Raw genomic sequence first — 12952 nt, forward strand, 5'->3', positions numbered from 1 at the left:
CTTCCTGCTCTTTGAATGGGGTAGGAGGTCCTGGGAGGCCCCCAGACTGCTTGTGTACCCTAGTCACAGTCAAAGTCCGGTTCCAAACCACGGGGATAGCCCATTCCCACACCACGGTCACAGTCACAGTCCAGTTCTGTACCACAGAGATGATCTGTTTCCACACACAGTCATGGTCACAGTCTGGTTCTGCACCGTTGGAACGGTCTGGTCCCACATCATGGTCACGGTCACAGTCCGTTTCTGTATGGCCTAGTGGACAGGGCACAGGCCTGGGAGTCAGAAGGACTTGGGTTCAAATCCTGCCTCAGCCACTTGTCTGCTGTGTGACCTTGGGCAACTCACTTAATTTCTCTGGGCCTCAGTTCCCTCCTCTGTAAAATTGGGATTAAGATTGGGAGCCCCATGTGGGACATGGACGATGTCCACCCGATCGGCTTGTATCTACCCCAGAGCTTAGAATAGTGCTTGACATACAGTAAGTACTCGACAAATACCAATACCATTATTATAACTATCATCACTGCGAGGATGGTCTGGTCCCACACTGTGGTTACGGTCACAGTCCGGTTCTGTATCATGGAGACGGTCCAGTCCCAGGCCATGGTCATGGACACAGTCTGGTTTTGAACCGTGGAGGTCGTCCGACCCCACACCATGGTCCTAGTCACAGTCTGGTTCGGTATGGTGGAGACTGTCCAGTCCCACACCACATCCCAATCTGGTTCTATCCCAATCCTCTGGCCGTGAGGATGGTCCAGCATCCAGCCAGCCTGTCCCCTGGCTGGTGTGGCCTGTGGACCAGACTGTCAACCGGATGCCTTGAAATTCATCTACGGGGCGTGAGTGAGCAGGGGGGATCAGGGGACAAGGGGTGGACAGCAAAACACTCTGGATTTTCCGACCCTGAGAATGGAGCCAGGCCCCTGCTGGACCGCAGCTCTACTCACCTGCCGAGCGCCACTGCCTGACCTTTCCTGCTCCTGCTCTCTGTGAATAATCACCATCCTCCCCAGGAGAGTGGAAGCCTCCCACGGCCAGGGACCCTGACTTCTGCTCCGGGGTAGTTTCCCACGTGCCCGGTCTAGTGCTTGACACACAGTGAGGGTCCAGGAAACACCACTGATGGACTTGGTGAAGAAGACCCAGGCTTGCTGGGGGGATTGGGGATCTCCTGGGCCTTGGTGACAATCATAGCCTCTGTGCCCACCCACCCCCAGCCTCCCAGGCCTCTGATCCCTCAGGTCTTCCCAGACCGCTTCATCCAGGCTCCACCCAGGGGTGGGGGGCTGCTGGAGGAGGAGCCCCTACCTGTTTGCTTGAAGTGCACGGTGGTGCCAATTTCTAAAAGAGAGACATTCATCACAACAAAAACAAAACAAAAGCAGATGCTCTATCAGTTCGGGCCCAACAGCAAGGGCAGGTGGTCCTGTCTGCTGTGGGGAAACCAGGGAGGTTGGAGGAGGAGGAGGAGGAGGAGGAGGAGGGAAGCTTGGATAGGGATAAAAAACATTCAGTCCTTGTTTCCCCACTCCTCAAGAACCTCCAGTGGTTGCCCATCCACATCTGCATCAGAGAGAAACTCTTCACCTTTGACTTTTAGGTGCTCAATCAGCTCGACCCTTCCTAACTGACCTTGCTATTCTCCTACTACAACCCAGCCTGTATGTCACTGCTCTGTACATGTCACTGTACCGCTATCTCATCTATCTTGCCGCTGACCTCTTGCCTCTGTCCTTCTTCTGGCCCTGAACTCCATCTCCTTCATATATGACAGACGATCACTCTCCCCACCTTCAAAGCCCTCCTAAAATCCCATCTCCCCCAAGGCTCAAGCCCTTATCTCCCCTACTTCCTCTCCCTTCTGTGACATCCTTGCACTTGGATCTGTCCCCTTTAAATATTTGATATTCACCCCATCCTCAGCCCCACAGCACTTATGTTCATATCCTTATACTCTGCCATTTCCCTTATCTGTAATGTATTTGAATATCTGTCTACCCCTTGTACACTGTAAGTTTCTGGAAGGTAGGAACGTGTCTACCAACTCTACTGTATCCACTAGGAATGTGTTCAGTACAATGCCCTGAAAACAGTGTGTGCACAATAAGTAGCAGCCTGGCCTAGTGGATAGAGCACAGGCCTGGAAGTCAGAAAAAACTGGGTTCTAATCCTGGCTCCACCACTTATCTGTTGGGTGACCTTGGGTAAGTGTCTTAACTTCTCTGTGCCTCAGTTCCCTCACCTGTAAATGGGATGAAGACTGTGAGCCTCATGTGGGACATGGACTGTGTCCAATCTGATCAGCTTGTGCCTACCCCAGTGCTTAGTACTATGTCTGGCACACAGTAAGTGCTTAACAAATATGATAGAATAAACAAGCAAATACATATGCTTAGTATAGTGCACTGCACATAGTAAATGCTCAGTAAATACCATTGATTGATTGACTGCTTGATGGAGGAAGAGGATCCAAAGCACGGGCTTTGGAGTCAGAGGTCATGGGTTCAAGTTCCGGCTCCGCCAATTGTCAGCTGTGTGACTTTGGGCAAGTCACTTAACTTCTCTGGGCCTCAGTTCCCTCATCTGTAAAATGGGGATTAAGACTGTGAGCCCCCCGTGAGACAACCTGATCACCTGGTAACCTCCCATGCTTAGAACAGTATTTTGCACATAGTAAGCACTTAATAAATGCCATTATTATTATTATTATTATCATGGATGTTGTCGGACAATCACCTATCTGCTGGGCAGACAGTGATCATGAATCTCACTGCCAGCCTCCTGGGACCCACTGCCAACACAGAAGGGTCTTTCTAGATCCAAATGGGCTTGAAATCCAGTGCCTAAAAGAACCCAGACCCAAGTGTCTTCTGACTCTCAGCAGGTCAATCCTGCCCGGATGTCATGTGGGGGTCAGAGACAAGGGAGGTGCACTAGGCCTTGGCCCCAGCCCCCTTGCTCACCCCTCGACTGTGGCTTGCCCTCCACTCTGCCACCGCTGGAGTGTTCCCTGTAGGGTCGGCCCCGCCCTTTCTGCCCTCCTGCTGCATCAAGCCATACTCCTGCCTGGCTTCACAGCTCCTAAAACCACCTTCCCCAGGAAGCCTTCCCCTCAGCTCATTCCAGTCTTGCTGGCCTGTTTACCCAGAATTCAATGCCCTAGAAGTTTAGTTTTACCTACAGCCCCTGTGCTTGCATTTGTAAAGACCTATAAAATCTACTGTGCCTAGTAAGAGGCGCTAAAAGCCCCAGGGCAGGGAGCTTACCTGTCAACTCTTTCATAGGTGCCCAGCACAGGGAGTCCTGGGTTCTAGTCCCACTGTCTGCTGGGGCCACACCAGCAGCAGGGATGGTTTCTGCCCAGAGAACCGCCCTGGGCGTTCCGCACAGCTGATGGGCACAGCAGGAATCCTGACAAACAGCTGGCTGCCCCCATGGGCCGGGTCACGGCTCTGCTGTGGCCCAGTGTTCACTGTGCATTGCACCTGACTGGGGTTCTTGCCCTGTCTAAAGCTTTTGCAGGCACCCTGCCCCAGTGGGAACATGGCAGGTGAGGACAAGACAGTGTGAGCTGTGCCGTGCCAACCACCGGCTCTGAGATCCACTCCTTCCCACAGATCTGTCTCATGTTTATGATGGAAGATGCCATCAGCAGCTCCTGAAGTGCTCTGCCCGCAGCAAGCACCCAGTAAAGTGCTCTCCATATGGTAGGTGCCCAATCCTGCACTCTGTCCAAGGTAGGCATCCAGTACAGTGCTCTGCCCGTAGTAGGTGCCCAGTACAGTGTTCTGCGCACAACAGGTATCTAGAATAGTGCCCTGCACCTGGATGGCACTTCTGGGAGGTGCCTGATAATAATAATAATAATAATTAGCATTTGTTAAGCACTTACTATGTGCAAAGCACTGTTCTAAGCGCTGATAAGAGTGCTCCACCTACAGTAGATGCTCGGTGGAGCGCTCTACAAACAGTAGGTACCTAGTACTGTGGCCTGCACACAGCTGATGCTCCTAATAGAGCAGGGGCTCTGCTCACAGTAGGAAACTGATACAGTGCTCTGTCCACAGTAGGTATCCTGTACAGCACAATGCAAAGAGTAGGCCCGTGAGGCGGTCATCAGCCTTCAGGGGAAGAGATGGAGGTGTCGATCTGTGTGAGATGGCCACGGTTTTCCAGCCTCCGCCTGCCCGAGTCCAGCAGTCTCTGGACACGAACCGAAGTCCGCAGAGCTCGGGGGCGCGCGGCTGGTGGCCTCCTGCTGCCCCCCTGTGGGCACAGAGGGAATCGACGAGAAGGCTTTTCTCCGGCTGGTGGTCCGCCGCTGCCACCGTGTGGCCATATTGGGAACGACAACAAGGCTTTTCTCCGGGTGGTGGCCCGCCGCTGCCACCGTGTGGGTTCATAGGGAAACGACGCCAAGGCTTTTCTCCGGCTGCCAGCCAGGTTCAAAAGGCGTGCAGGGAACGGGACTCTCCTTCCGTGCCTCCAGCCCTGACCCTATGACCCTTAGATGGCTGCAGCTTCTTCTAGATTGGGACCCTCTTCCTCTTGCAACTGTGGCTAGTGCGCTCTCCCCAACGCAGGAGAACCCACAGCTCCATCCTGCCAGGTCCTTTGGTCAGGCCCCGGGGCAGAGAAGAGTGTCTGCCTCTCACTCCTGCTGGTGCCCTAGGCTCCAAGGTACCTCCACTCTGTCTTGCAGCCTGGCACCAGGTGTCTCAGAGCAGTAGGGGGAAGGGGAGGTGCTGGGCACCTGCTCTGTGTCAGGCACTGGACTGGGCATCAAGGAGGGCAGAGCCCTAGCCTGGCTGCCTACTTACCGCAGACCAGTGGACTGCGTACCTACTGCATGAGGTGGAACTTGTTCGCTAACACAGCTTCAACTACCACCCCTAAGAAGATGATTCCCAAATCTCTCTCTCCAGTCCTGACCTCTCTCCTCTTCTGCAGTCTAGCATTTCTTCTGCCTTCAGGATATCTCAACTTGGATGCCCCACCAACACTTCAAGCTATCCAAAATGGAACTCTTCATCTTTCAACTCAAACCCCACTCTCCACCATTTTTCCCATCCATTTAGACACCACCATTACCATCTTCCCTATCCCACAAGCCCATAACCTTGGCATTATTATCATTATTATTATTATCTTTGACATCTCTCTCATTCAACCTATAAATTTAGTCTGTCACCAAATCCTATTGGTTCTACCTTCACAATATCTCAAGAATCCACCCTTTTCTCTCCATCTGATCTGAAACTATATTACTCCAGCATTTATCATATCCCACCTTGACAACTGCATCGGTCTCCTGGCTGTTCTCCCTGCCTCCTGTCTCTCCACTCCTCCAAAACCTCCAGTGGTGGCCCATCCACCTCTGCATCACATTGAACTTCCTGGTCATTGGCTGATTTTCTATTACAACTCAGCTCGCACACTTTGCTCCTCTAATGCCATGCTGCTCTGTACCTCAGTCTCATCTATCACTGCCTATCCCTCACTCACATCCTCCCTCAGGCTTAGAACCCCCTCCTCCTCCATATCAGACAGACTACCACTCTCTCTGCCTTCAAAACCTTCTTCAATTCAAATCTCCCCCAAGAGGCTTTCCCCAACTATACCCTCATTTCCCCTACCTGTCCTTCTCTCTGTGTTGACTCTCCACTTGGCTGGGTACAACGTAAGCACTTTGATCCTCCCCCCAGCCTCACAGAACTTGTGTAAACATCTTTATTCTCTACTATTTCCCCTTCTGTAGTTTATTTCAATGTAGCAGTAGTAGTAATCGTATTTACTAAGTGCTTGATGTGTTCCTGTCCTCAAGGGGTTCACAGTCTAAACGTTTAAGTGAAGAGGAGGGATTGGAGACAGATGTATAAGGAATGACGAAACAATGTTTGTCTTCCCTTGAAGACAGTAAACTCCTTGTGGGTAGGGATCACGTTTCTCTAATCTTTTGCATTGTCCCTTCCCAAGTGCTCAGTTCAGTGCTCTGCACGGAATAAGTGCTTAATAAATACCACTGAGGGGAGAGGCCCGGGGGTTGGCTGGAGGGGACTGTTGATGGGGAGGAATCAGGCAAGGCAGAGGGAGATGCAAGTGGCCAGTGAGCACCCCAGGAGCAATAAGTCCCGAGGGACAGCTGGACACCAGCTCTGTCGGGGAGCAGAACCCACGGAGGGTCCTCTCCATCCTCCCCCACTCCTTGCCGGAGCTCCCATTGGCCTGGCTGCTGTCCAGCTGTTCTGACCAGCCTCACGAGCCGGCTACATGTCCTCCCTGCAGGCCAGATCTCATTCTGTGGGTTGCGGGGGCGGGTGGGGGGGGGGGGGGGGAGAAGTCAAGGCCACCAATGAAGCTTCACTGTAGCACCTTTTTTTTTTAATGGTATTTGCTAAATGCTTACCATGTGCCAGGCGCTGTAATAAGCACAGGGGTATACAAGAGCTGATCAGGTTGGACACAGTCCATGTACCACATGGGCCTCACAGTCTTAATCCCCATTTTACAGATGATGTAACAGACACAGAGAAGTGAGGTGACTTTTCAAAGGTCTCACAGCAGACAAATGGAGGAGCCAGAATTAGAACCCAGTCCTCTGACTCCCTCTCCTCCTCCTCCGTTCATTTTCCTCCCCTCCCCCTTCACCTGTCCTCCTCCTCCTCCTCCTCAACCACCCGGAAGTGATTCTTATTGTAGGCGTGGGGACAGGATGAAGGTGTGGACGGGGGGGAAGCGACTAAAATGCCGGGCTGCTCAGGAGACGACCCTCCCCATTACTACTGGGACTAGGGAAGGGAGCTGGAGGGAGGAGGGGTCCCCAGGACACCCGGCGGTTCACCTCCCGGCCTTCCCCCCGCGAGCAACCTGACCCCCCCACTTCCGCCACCGCAAACACCAAGCGTCTAGGAGCTGGATAGACTACAGGGTTATCGCTACAGGGTTAGCTAGAAGCTAGCTGCCATCTAGCCAACTAGCTACGGTTTAGCTCGGCCAGGGTCATTCTCCAGTCCGAACCACGCTTGGGAGACTTGGGCAGGTCTCGGTCTGAGGGGGCTCCCCTCTCTCCACCCCCTCCCATTTGGGATCACTCAGCCTGCACTGGGGAGGGATGGTCCCGCAGCTTGCCCTGGCCTGCATCCAGGGGGAAGCTAGATCTTAGGAGACTGTCAGCTCCTCGAGGGCAGGGATTGGGTCTATTAACTCTACTGTGATCTCCCCAGTGCTTAGTTCAGTGCTCTGCACACAGTAGACTGAAAGTTCCTTGAGGGCAGTGATAAAGTCTCCTGATCTATTTTACTCTCTCCAGGACTCAGTACAGTCCCTAGGACTACAGTACCTTCCCTGACTAAGCCCTCCTTTCCTCTTTCACTTTCTTCTGCATCACCCTGACTTGCTCCCTTTATTCAACACCCACTTCTAGCCCCACGGCACTTGTGTACATATATGTAATTTACTCATTTATATTCTTGTCCGTCTCCCCCTCTAGACTGAAAGCTCGCTGTGGGCAGGGAATGTGTCTGTTATATTGTTATATTGTACTCTCCCAAGCACTTAGTTCAGTGTTCTGCACACAGTATATGCTCAATAAATATGATTAACTGACTCAGAGGGTGCTCATTCATCAATGCCACTGACTGCTTGACTCAAGAACTCCAAATGGGACTTTCCAGGAAGAAGTAAGGGATATCGTCAGGGCAGGAGTGGCTTCAGCCACCCTCTGGGTAGTGTTTCTGCGGAGTGTGGTCCAGTTGGGCGCACCCCTTCCCAGCCTCTCAGGTGTCCAGGGGACCCTCCTGAAGTTTTAACTGTCCCCACTGCTGACCTGGGCTACCTTCCTTCTGAAGAAAATCCAGCTGTGGAGGAATTGGGGTAGGGTGAGGGGGGACTGCAAAATCACAAAGACCCCAAAGTGCAGGTCAAAACTGTCTGCATGGATGGGTGAGCAGTCTTCACCCTCACCTGCCCCTCTCTGAGCTCCCAATGCCCTCGGGAATAGTGCTAGCAGTTTGGATGATAAACCAGATTTCCTCAGATTTTACTTCTCAGCCTCTGGCTCTGTGAAGCCCCACCACCTCCCTCTCCCTTTCAGCTGTCGGGGGTTTCCGGACCGACTTTGTGCAGGACCTCCCCTGATCGGTGGCGGACTGGTTGGGAGGGTTTTAGGTTTTTAATCTGGTTTTATTTTATTTGCCCTTTTGTTGCCTGGTGGCTGGAAGCCAGGGCACCTAGAGGTTCGCAGAAGTGGAGTTGGGGTGTCCACCTCCTTGTTGTCTGGCATCGCCTTGCCATGGGGTGCCCGGGTCTGAGGGGTGGTGAGGGAGTGGGGGTGTGGGTGAACCCCTGCTGTGGTGCCAGTGGAAGGTATTGAGGAGCGAAGTGTTCCCTGCCCCAGCCCAGTGTTCTGCCTCGGACACCCCTAAGGGGACCAGCAGCAAAACTGGGCCCAGGAGTAGTTCCTGACTCTCCCTTGCGCTGGGGTGGCAGACAGAGGAGTCGGGGGAGGGGGACGGTCGACTCTGAAGGCACCCCAAGGGTCTCAAGTATCATTCTTGTGTTGATGAAAGGCTTTGTGCTTATTTATTTATATTATTTACATTTATTGATTTATTTATTTTAATGTCTGTCTCCCCACTCAGGATTATAAGCTTGGAGGAGGAGGAAGGAGTACCTTGTACTCTCCCAAGCGTTCAGTGCTGTGCTCTGCACACAGCAAGTGCTCAATAAATACCATTGGTTGACTGATTGATTGATGTGTCAAAAGCACTGTGCCAAGTGTTAGGGCAGATACAGTATAATCAAGTCAGTTTCAGTCCCCATCCAACATGGGATTCCCAGTCTAGGAGGGAGGGGGGAAGAGGAGGTACTGAGCCCCACTGTACAGAGAACACTGAGGACCTGAGAGGTTCAATGACTGGTCCAAGGCCACACAGCAGGCCAGGGGGGTTGAGCTGGGACTAGAACTCAGTACTCCTGACTCCTGGCCCTGGGTTCTGCCCACTGGGCTCCTTGAGGGGACCTGACTCTGCCACCTCCCCCCTCAGATGGAGAACGACCCGGCGAGAAAACCCCGGCATCATACGGACCATACTGACCTGGACTGGGGTGGGGGATTGTGGGTAAGACTCGTTCTGGGGGAAGAAAGAACAGTGAACATCACACAGGGAACTGAAGCTCCCCGCCCACCCCCAGCCAGACCGGCAGTGGCTGGACGGGCCACTTCCCCATCGAGCGGGCCCTGTCCGGAGACCAGCGTCGGCCACTTGCCACCCTTCGAGGTCCAGCCTGCTCCGCCAGCTACCGCAGGAGGGCTGGGTGCAGAGCAGCCCATGGTTGGCCCGAGACGGCCCACATGCAGGTGGGGGCGGAAAAGCAGCCTTGTCTAAAGCAGGACTGGCCAGCACGGACACAATCCTGCTCTGGTCTGCCTCCCCTCCCCAGCGCTCAGTACAGTGCTCTGCACACAGTACACTGCCAGGTCCTTGAGGGCAAGAATCATTTCTACTCATTCTCCTGTATTCTCCCAGGTGCTCGGTACAGCACTCGGCACACAGGTTGCACCCATCATGTACAACTGATTGATTGGACCTGGCTGGCATTAGCTGCTCAATCCGGGCCCTCATTAGATCGATCCCACCCTTTGGGCATGGTCTCCCTGTCCCATTACACTTCCCCAACTGAGTCACTCCCCTCACCCCAAACCCAACTTTCCTGCCTGCCCTCTGCCGGTCCCTGCCTGCTCCCCCAAGCATGAGGGAAACATAGACTGTGAGCCCACTGTTGGGTAGGGACTGTCTCTATATGTTGCCAACTTGTACTTCCCAAGTGCTTAGTACAGTGCTCTGCACACAGTAAGCGCTCAATAAATACGATTGATTGATTGATGCCCCCACCCCTACCCCCACCACCCCCTAGGTCCTGGGAGCTAAACAGCAGCAGAACAAAAGCAGGGAGAAGCAGATGCTAAACAGTGAAGCCCTGAAATCTCTGATTTCTCCGTCAGGCCACCTACCCCTTCCAGAACAGCAAGATCTCCGAGGTTGGAGGCTGGGAGGGGCTCTGAGCCTTCTGGAACCCCCCCTTTTTTTAAAAAAATGTATTTATTGCTTACTACATGCCAAGCACTGTACTAAACACTGCAACAGATACAAGTCTATCAGCTCATCAGGCATCAGCTGCAAACTGGGATTTTGGACTCCTCTAAACCCCTTTAGACAATCTGCAGCTCCCACGCAGGCCTTGACCCTATCCATCCCAGTCCCGTGCTGGGGAATTTCCAATCCTGGCCAGGACCCCGCTCCTCACCCCCGGCATAGTGTCTCTGCTCAACACACACCATGGGTTGGCTGGTTGCCTGATTGACTTGTCCAGGGGTCCAGTGGACCAGTGAGACAGACTTTCACTGGGAGCATTGTGGGGCTGCCTCTCCAGTTTGGCCAATCCATCGCCGGAAGCAGCAGCTCCAGGAGAGCACCGCCTGGGGGTCCCCTGGCCCACTCTCATCATCATCATCCTCACCAACACTAGCCAGGAACAATCGCCCAGAGTGAACACCCCGGCCATTGCCCTTGCAGGGTGGGTCCCTGGAAGCGGTCTCCCCAGAGGGTGACAAACCGGGGGCTACTCCACCCCGAGGGGCCCAGGCTGCTGGCTGGATGGGGTATTTGGAACCACCGCTACTCAACTCACTAGCTAGGAGGTGGCACGGCCCAGTGGTCATGGAGCATGGCGCAGGACCATGAGCCAGGAGACCTGGGCTTCAGCCCTGGCTCTGCTGTTTGTCCTTGGACAAATCACTTAAGCTCTCTGGGACTCGGTTTCCTCACCTGCAAAACAGGGATGAGACCCCTTCTGTCCTTCCTTCTTGCACCGTGAGCAGATAGGACGCACCCCCTCCCAGACATGGGGTTCCACCGTGAGTCCCGTGTAGGGCAGGGACTGCACCCCATCTGATTCTCCTGTACCTGGTCCAGTGCTTAGGAGAGGGCTTGGCATGTAGAAAGTGCTTAGCTTAATGGGCACCAAAGCAATCTAATCCTCCTAATCTCCCAGCCAAATAGGTGGTAGTGAAACCTCTCCCTTTCCTGGAGTATAAGAACTTGCGCTTTCCTGAAGTGGGAAACAGAGGTGCATGCAGAGAGAGACAGCCCCAGTCAGACACCCTCAGAGACACATATAGATGGAGATGGACAGACATTCCAGGTAGACACCCAGAAACAGGGTTACAACTGGAGACAGACACTGACAGACAGACAGACACATACACACACACACACACATCACATCCCACACATACATACACAACTAGTCATTGAGTCCAGATGTGAACGCTGGGGGATAAGGGGGCAGGCAGTGGAATTTTGTGCTCTGGCCATGGGAAGAGAGACAAACCAGATTTTGAGTGTGGGGAGAGCTGGGGAGGGATGGGGAAGGGCTGAGCATGGGGCAAGGGGATCGCGGGGAGGGGAGAAGCCCCTCCAGAGTGGCAGGGAAAAGGGATAGGGAGTCAGGTCCAGGTCACGAGAGGAGGAGAGGTCCAGAGTGGAATCTGCTTCTTGGCCCCAGAAGCAGAGTGACTCTCATGATCAGTCAGTGTGGGACCACTAGCAGGCAACCGTGTCCAGCTGCAGAGAAGGTAGTGCAGTGGCTCCAGCTTTGGGTACAGAACCCAGCCCCGAGAACAGCCATGCCTGTGGCCCTGTCCCTGCAGACCTGCCTGCTGGGCAGTGTCCATCCTGCTCAGTCGGACCTGTTGGACAGCCATGCTGGCAGCCCTGTCCCTACAGACCCACATGCTGCTGGTCATTGCTTGTCTTTGCATAGGCAGAGTCCCCTTACCCCTGGGTGGGAGTCCCTCCCACTCCTAGCTAGGGGATATTCACAGAATCTGAAGACTCCAGGACCGGCAGGGGGTATTGCTGGTGCACGTGCGTGCGAGCATGCGTGCATGCGTGTGTGTGTGTGTGTGTGTGTGTGTGTGTGTGTGTGTGTGTGGAGGGGAATGACTTGGGAGGCACTTACTGAAAAGGACGAGGCTGGCGTTGGTCACCCCAAGCTTGTTGGCGGCGACACAGGTGTAGTTCCCATAATGCTCCTCTGTGACATTGCTGACGGTCAGCAGAGACTGGCCCTCCACACTCCGGATCTCCAGCCCGCTGGCACTGTTTATCCTGATGGCCAAGGGAGAGACAGCCCACACCGATGGCATTCAGAGTGGACGCTGACACTGACACCACCAGGCGGCCCCTTGGCCGGACTCACAGGGGGCGATGGGAATGTGCCACACCGGGGTCAGAGCACATGGATCCCATTCTGGGTTGAGGGTGGTACGCAGGGTGGCCCGGGGTGACCGGGGTGAGGGACTGGGGTACAAGGGGCAGCATAGATACCTGGTGTCATCTCTGTACCACTCGAAGTCCGGTGCGGGCACCGCGGCCGCCTCACAGGTGAGGGAGGCCGGCCTCCCTGTGGAGGCTTCGTTGCTCTTGGACTCTGTGATGGTCGGTGGGTCTGTGGGGGGAAGACGAGGGACGATCACCGCTTGGGGTGGGGATGGCCGGTTGGGGACGACAGTCCCTCCATGCCCAAGGGAAAGTTATCCCCGAGGTGGAGAGCTCCGGCCACCGGTCCCGGGGGCACAGTGAGGGCCCAACCGTGATTCCAACAGAAGCTGGTGCTCAGCAGCACACAAGAGAATCTGTACACATACATACGCACATGTGCCTTCAGCCCCCCGGCACACACACATGTACATGTGATGGGGGCCCAGTCCCTGCTGCTGTCCTCCTCTGCACTGTCACCAGTGGGCATCCAGTACAGTGCTTTGCACATAGCAGGTGCCCGGTATGGCATACTGCACATGTTAGGCGTCCAGTACAGCTCAAGCCAGAACAGAATTTCTTTTGCTATGAAATGAGCTGGATGTGGCCCCAGAGAGCCTGTTGTCTCA

At 54.3% G+C, this 12952-nt stretch overlaps 1 protein-coding gene across 5 annotated transcripts in view; it reads right to left on the reverse strand.

Moving 5' to 3' along the window:
• LOC119934666 (limbic system associated membrane protein) overlaps nucleotides 1-12952 on the reverse strand; it is a 274942-nt gene that overhangs the window by 2527 nt on the left and 259463 nt on the right. For 4 of the 5 annotated variants that reach the window (XM_038754229.1, XM_038754230.1, XM_038754228.1 and 1 more), the window contains 4 exons: nucleotides 12393-12513; nucleotides 12025-12173; nucleotides 9099-9134; nucleotides 1312-1344 (listed from right to left, as the gene is read on the reverse strand). In XM_038754229.1, coding sequence (XP_038610157.1) covers nucleotides 1312-1344; nucleotides 9099-9134; nucleotides 12025-12173; nucleotides 12393-12513 — 339 coding nt within the window. The remainder of the gene's footprint in view (nucleotides 1-1311; nucleotides 1345-9098; nucleotides 9135-12024; nucleotides 12174-12392; nucleotides 12514-12952) is intronic. The other variant, XM_038754231.1, reaches the window with a different exon arrangement.

This window comes from Tachyglossus aculeatus, chromosome 11 (genome assembly GCF_015852505.1).
Source record: "Tachyglossus aculeatus isolate mTacAcu1 chromosome 11, mTacAcu1.pri, whole genome shotgun sequence".
NCBI classification, from domain to species: domain Eukaryota; kingdom Metazoa; phylum Chordata; class Mammalia; order Monotremata; family Tachyglossidae; genus Tachyglossus; species Tachyglossus aculeatus.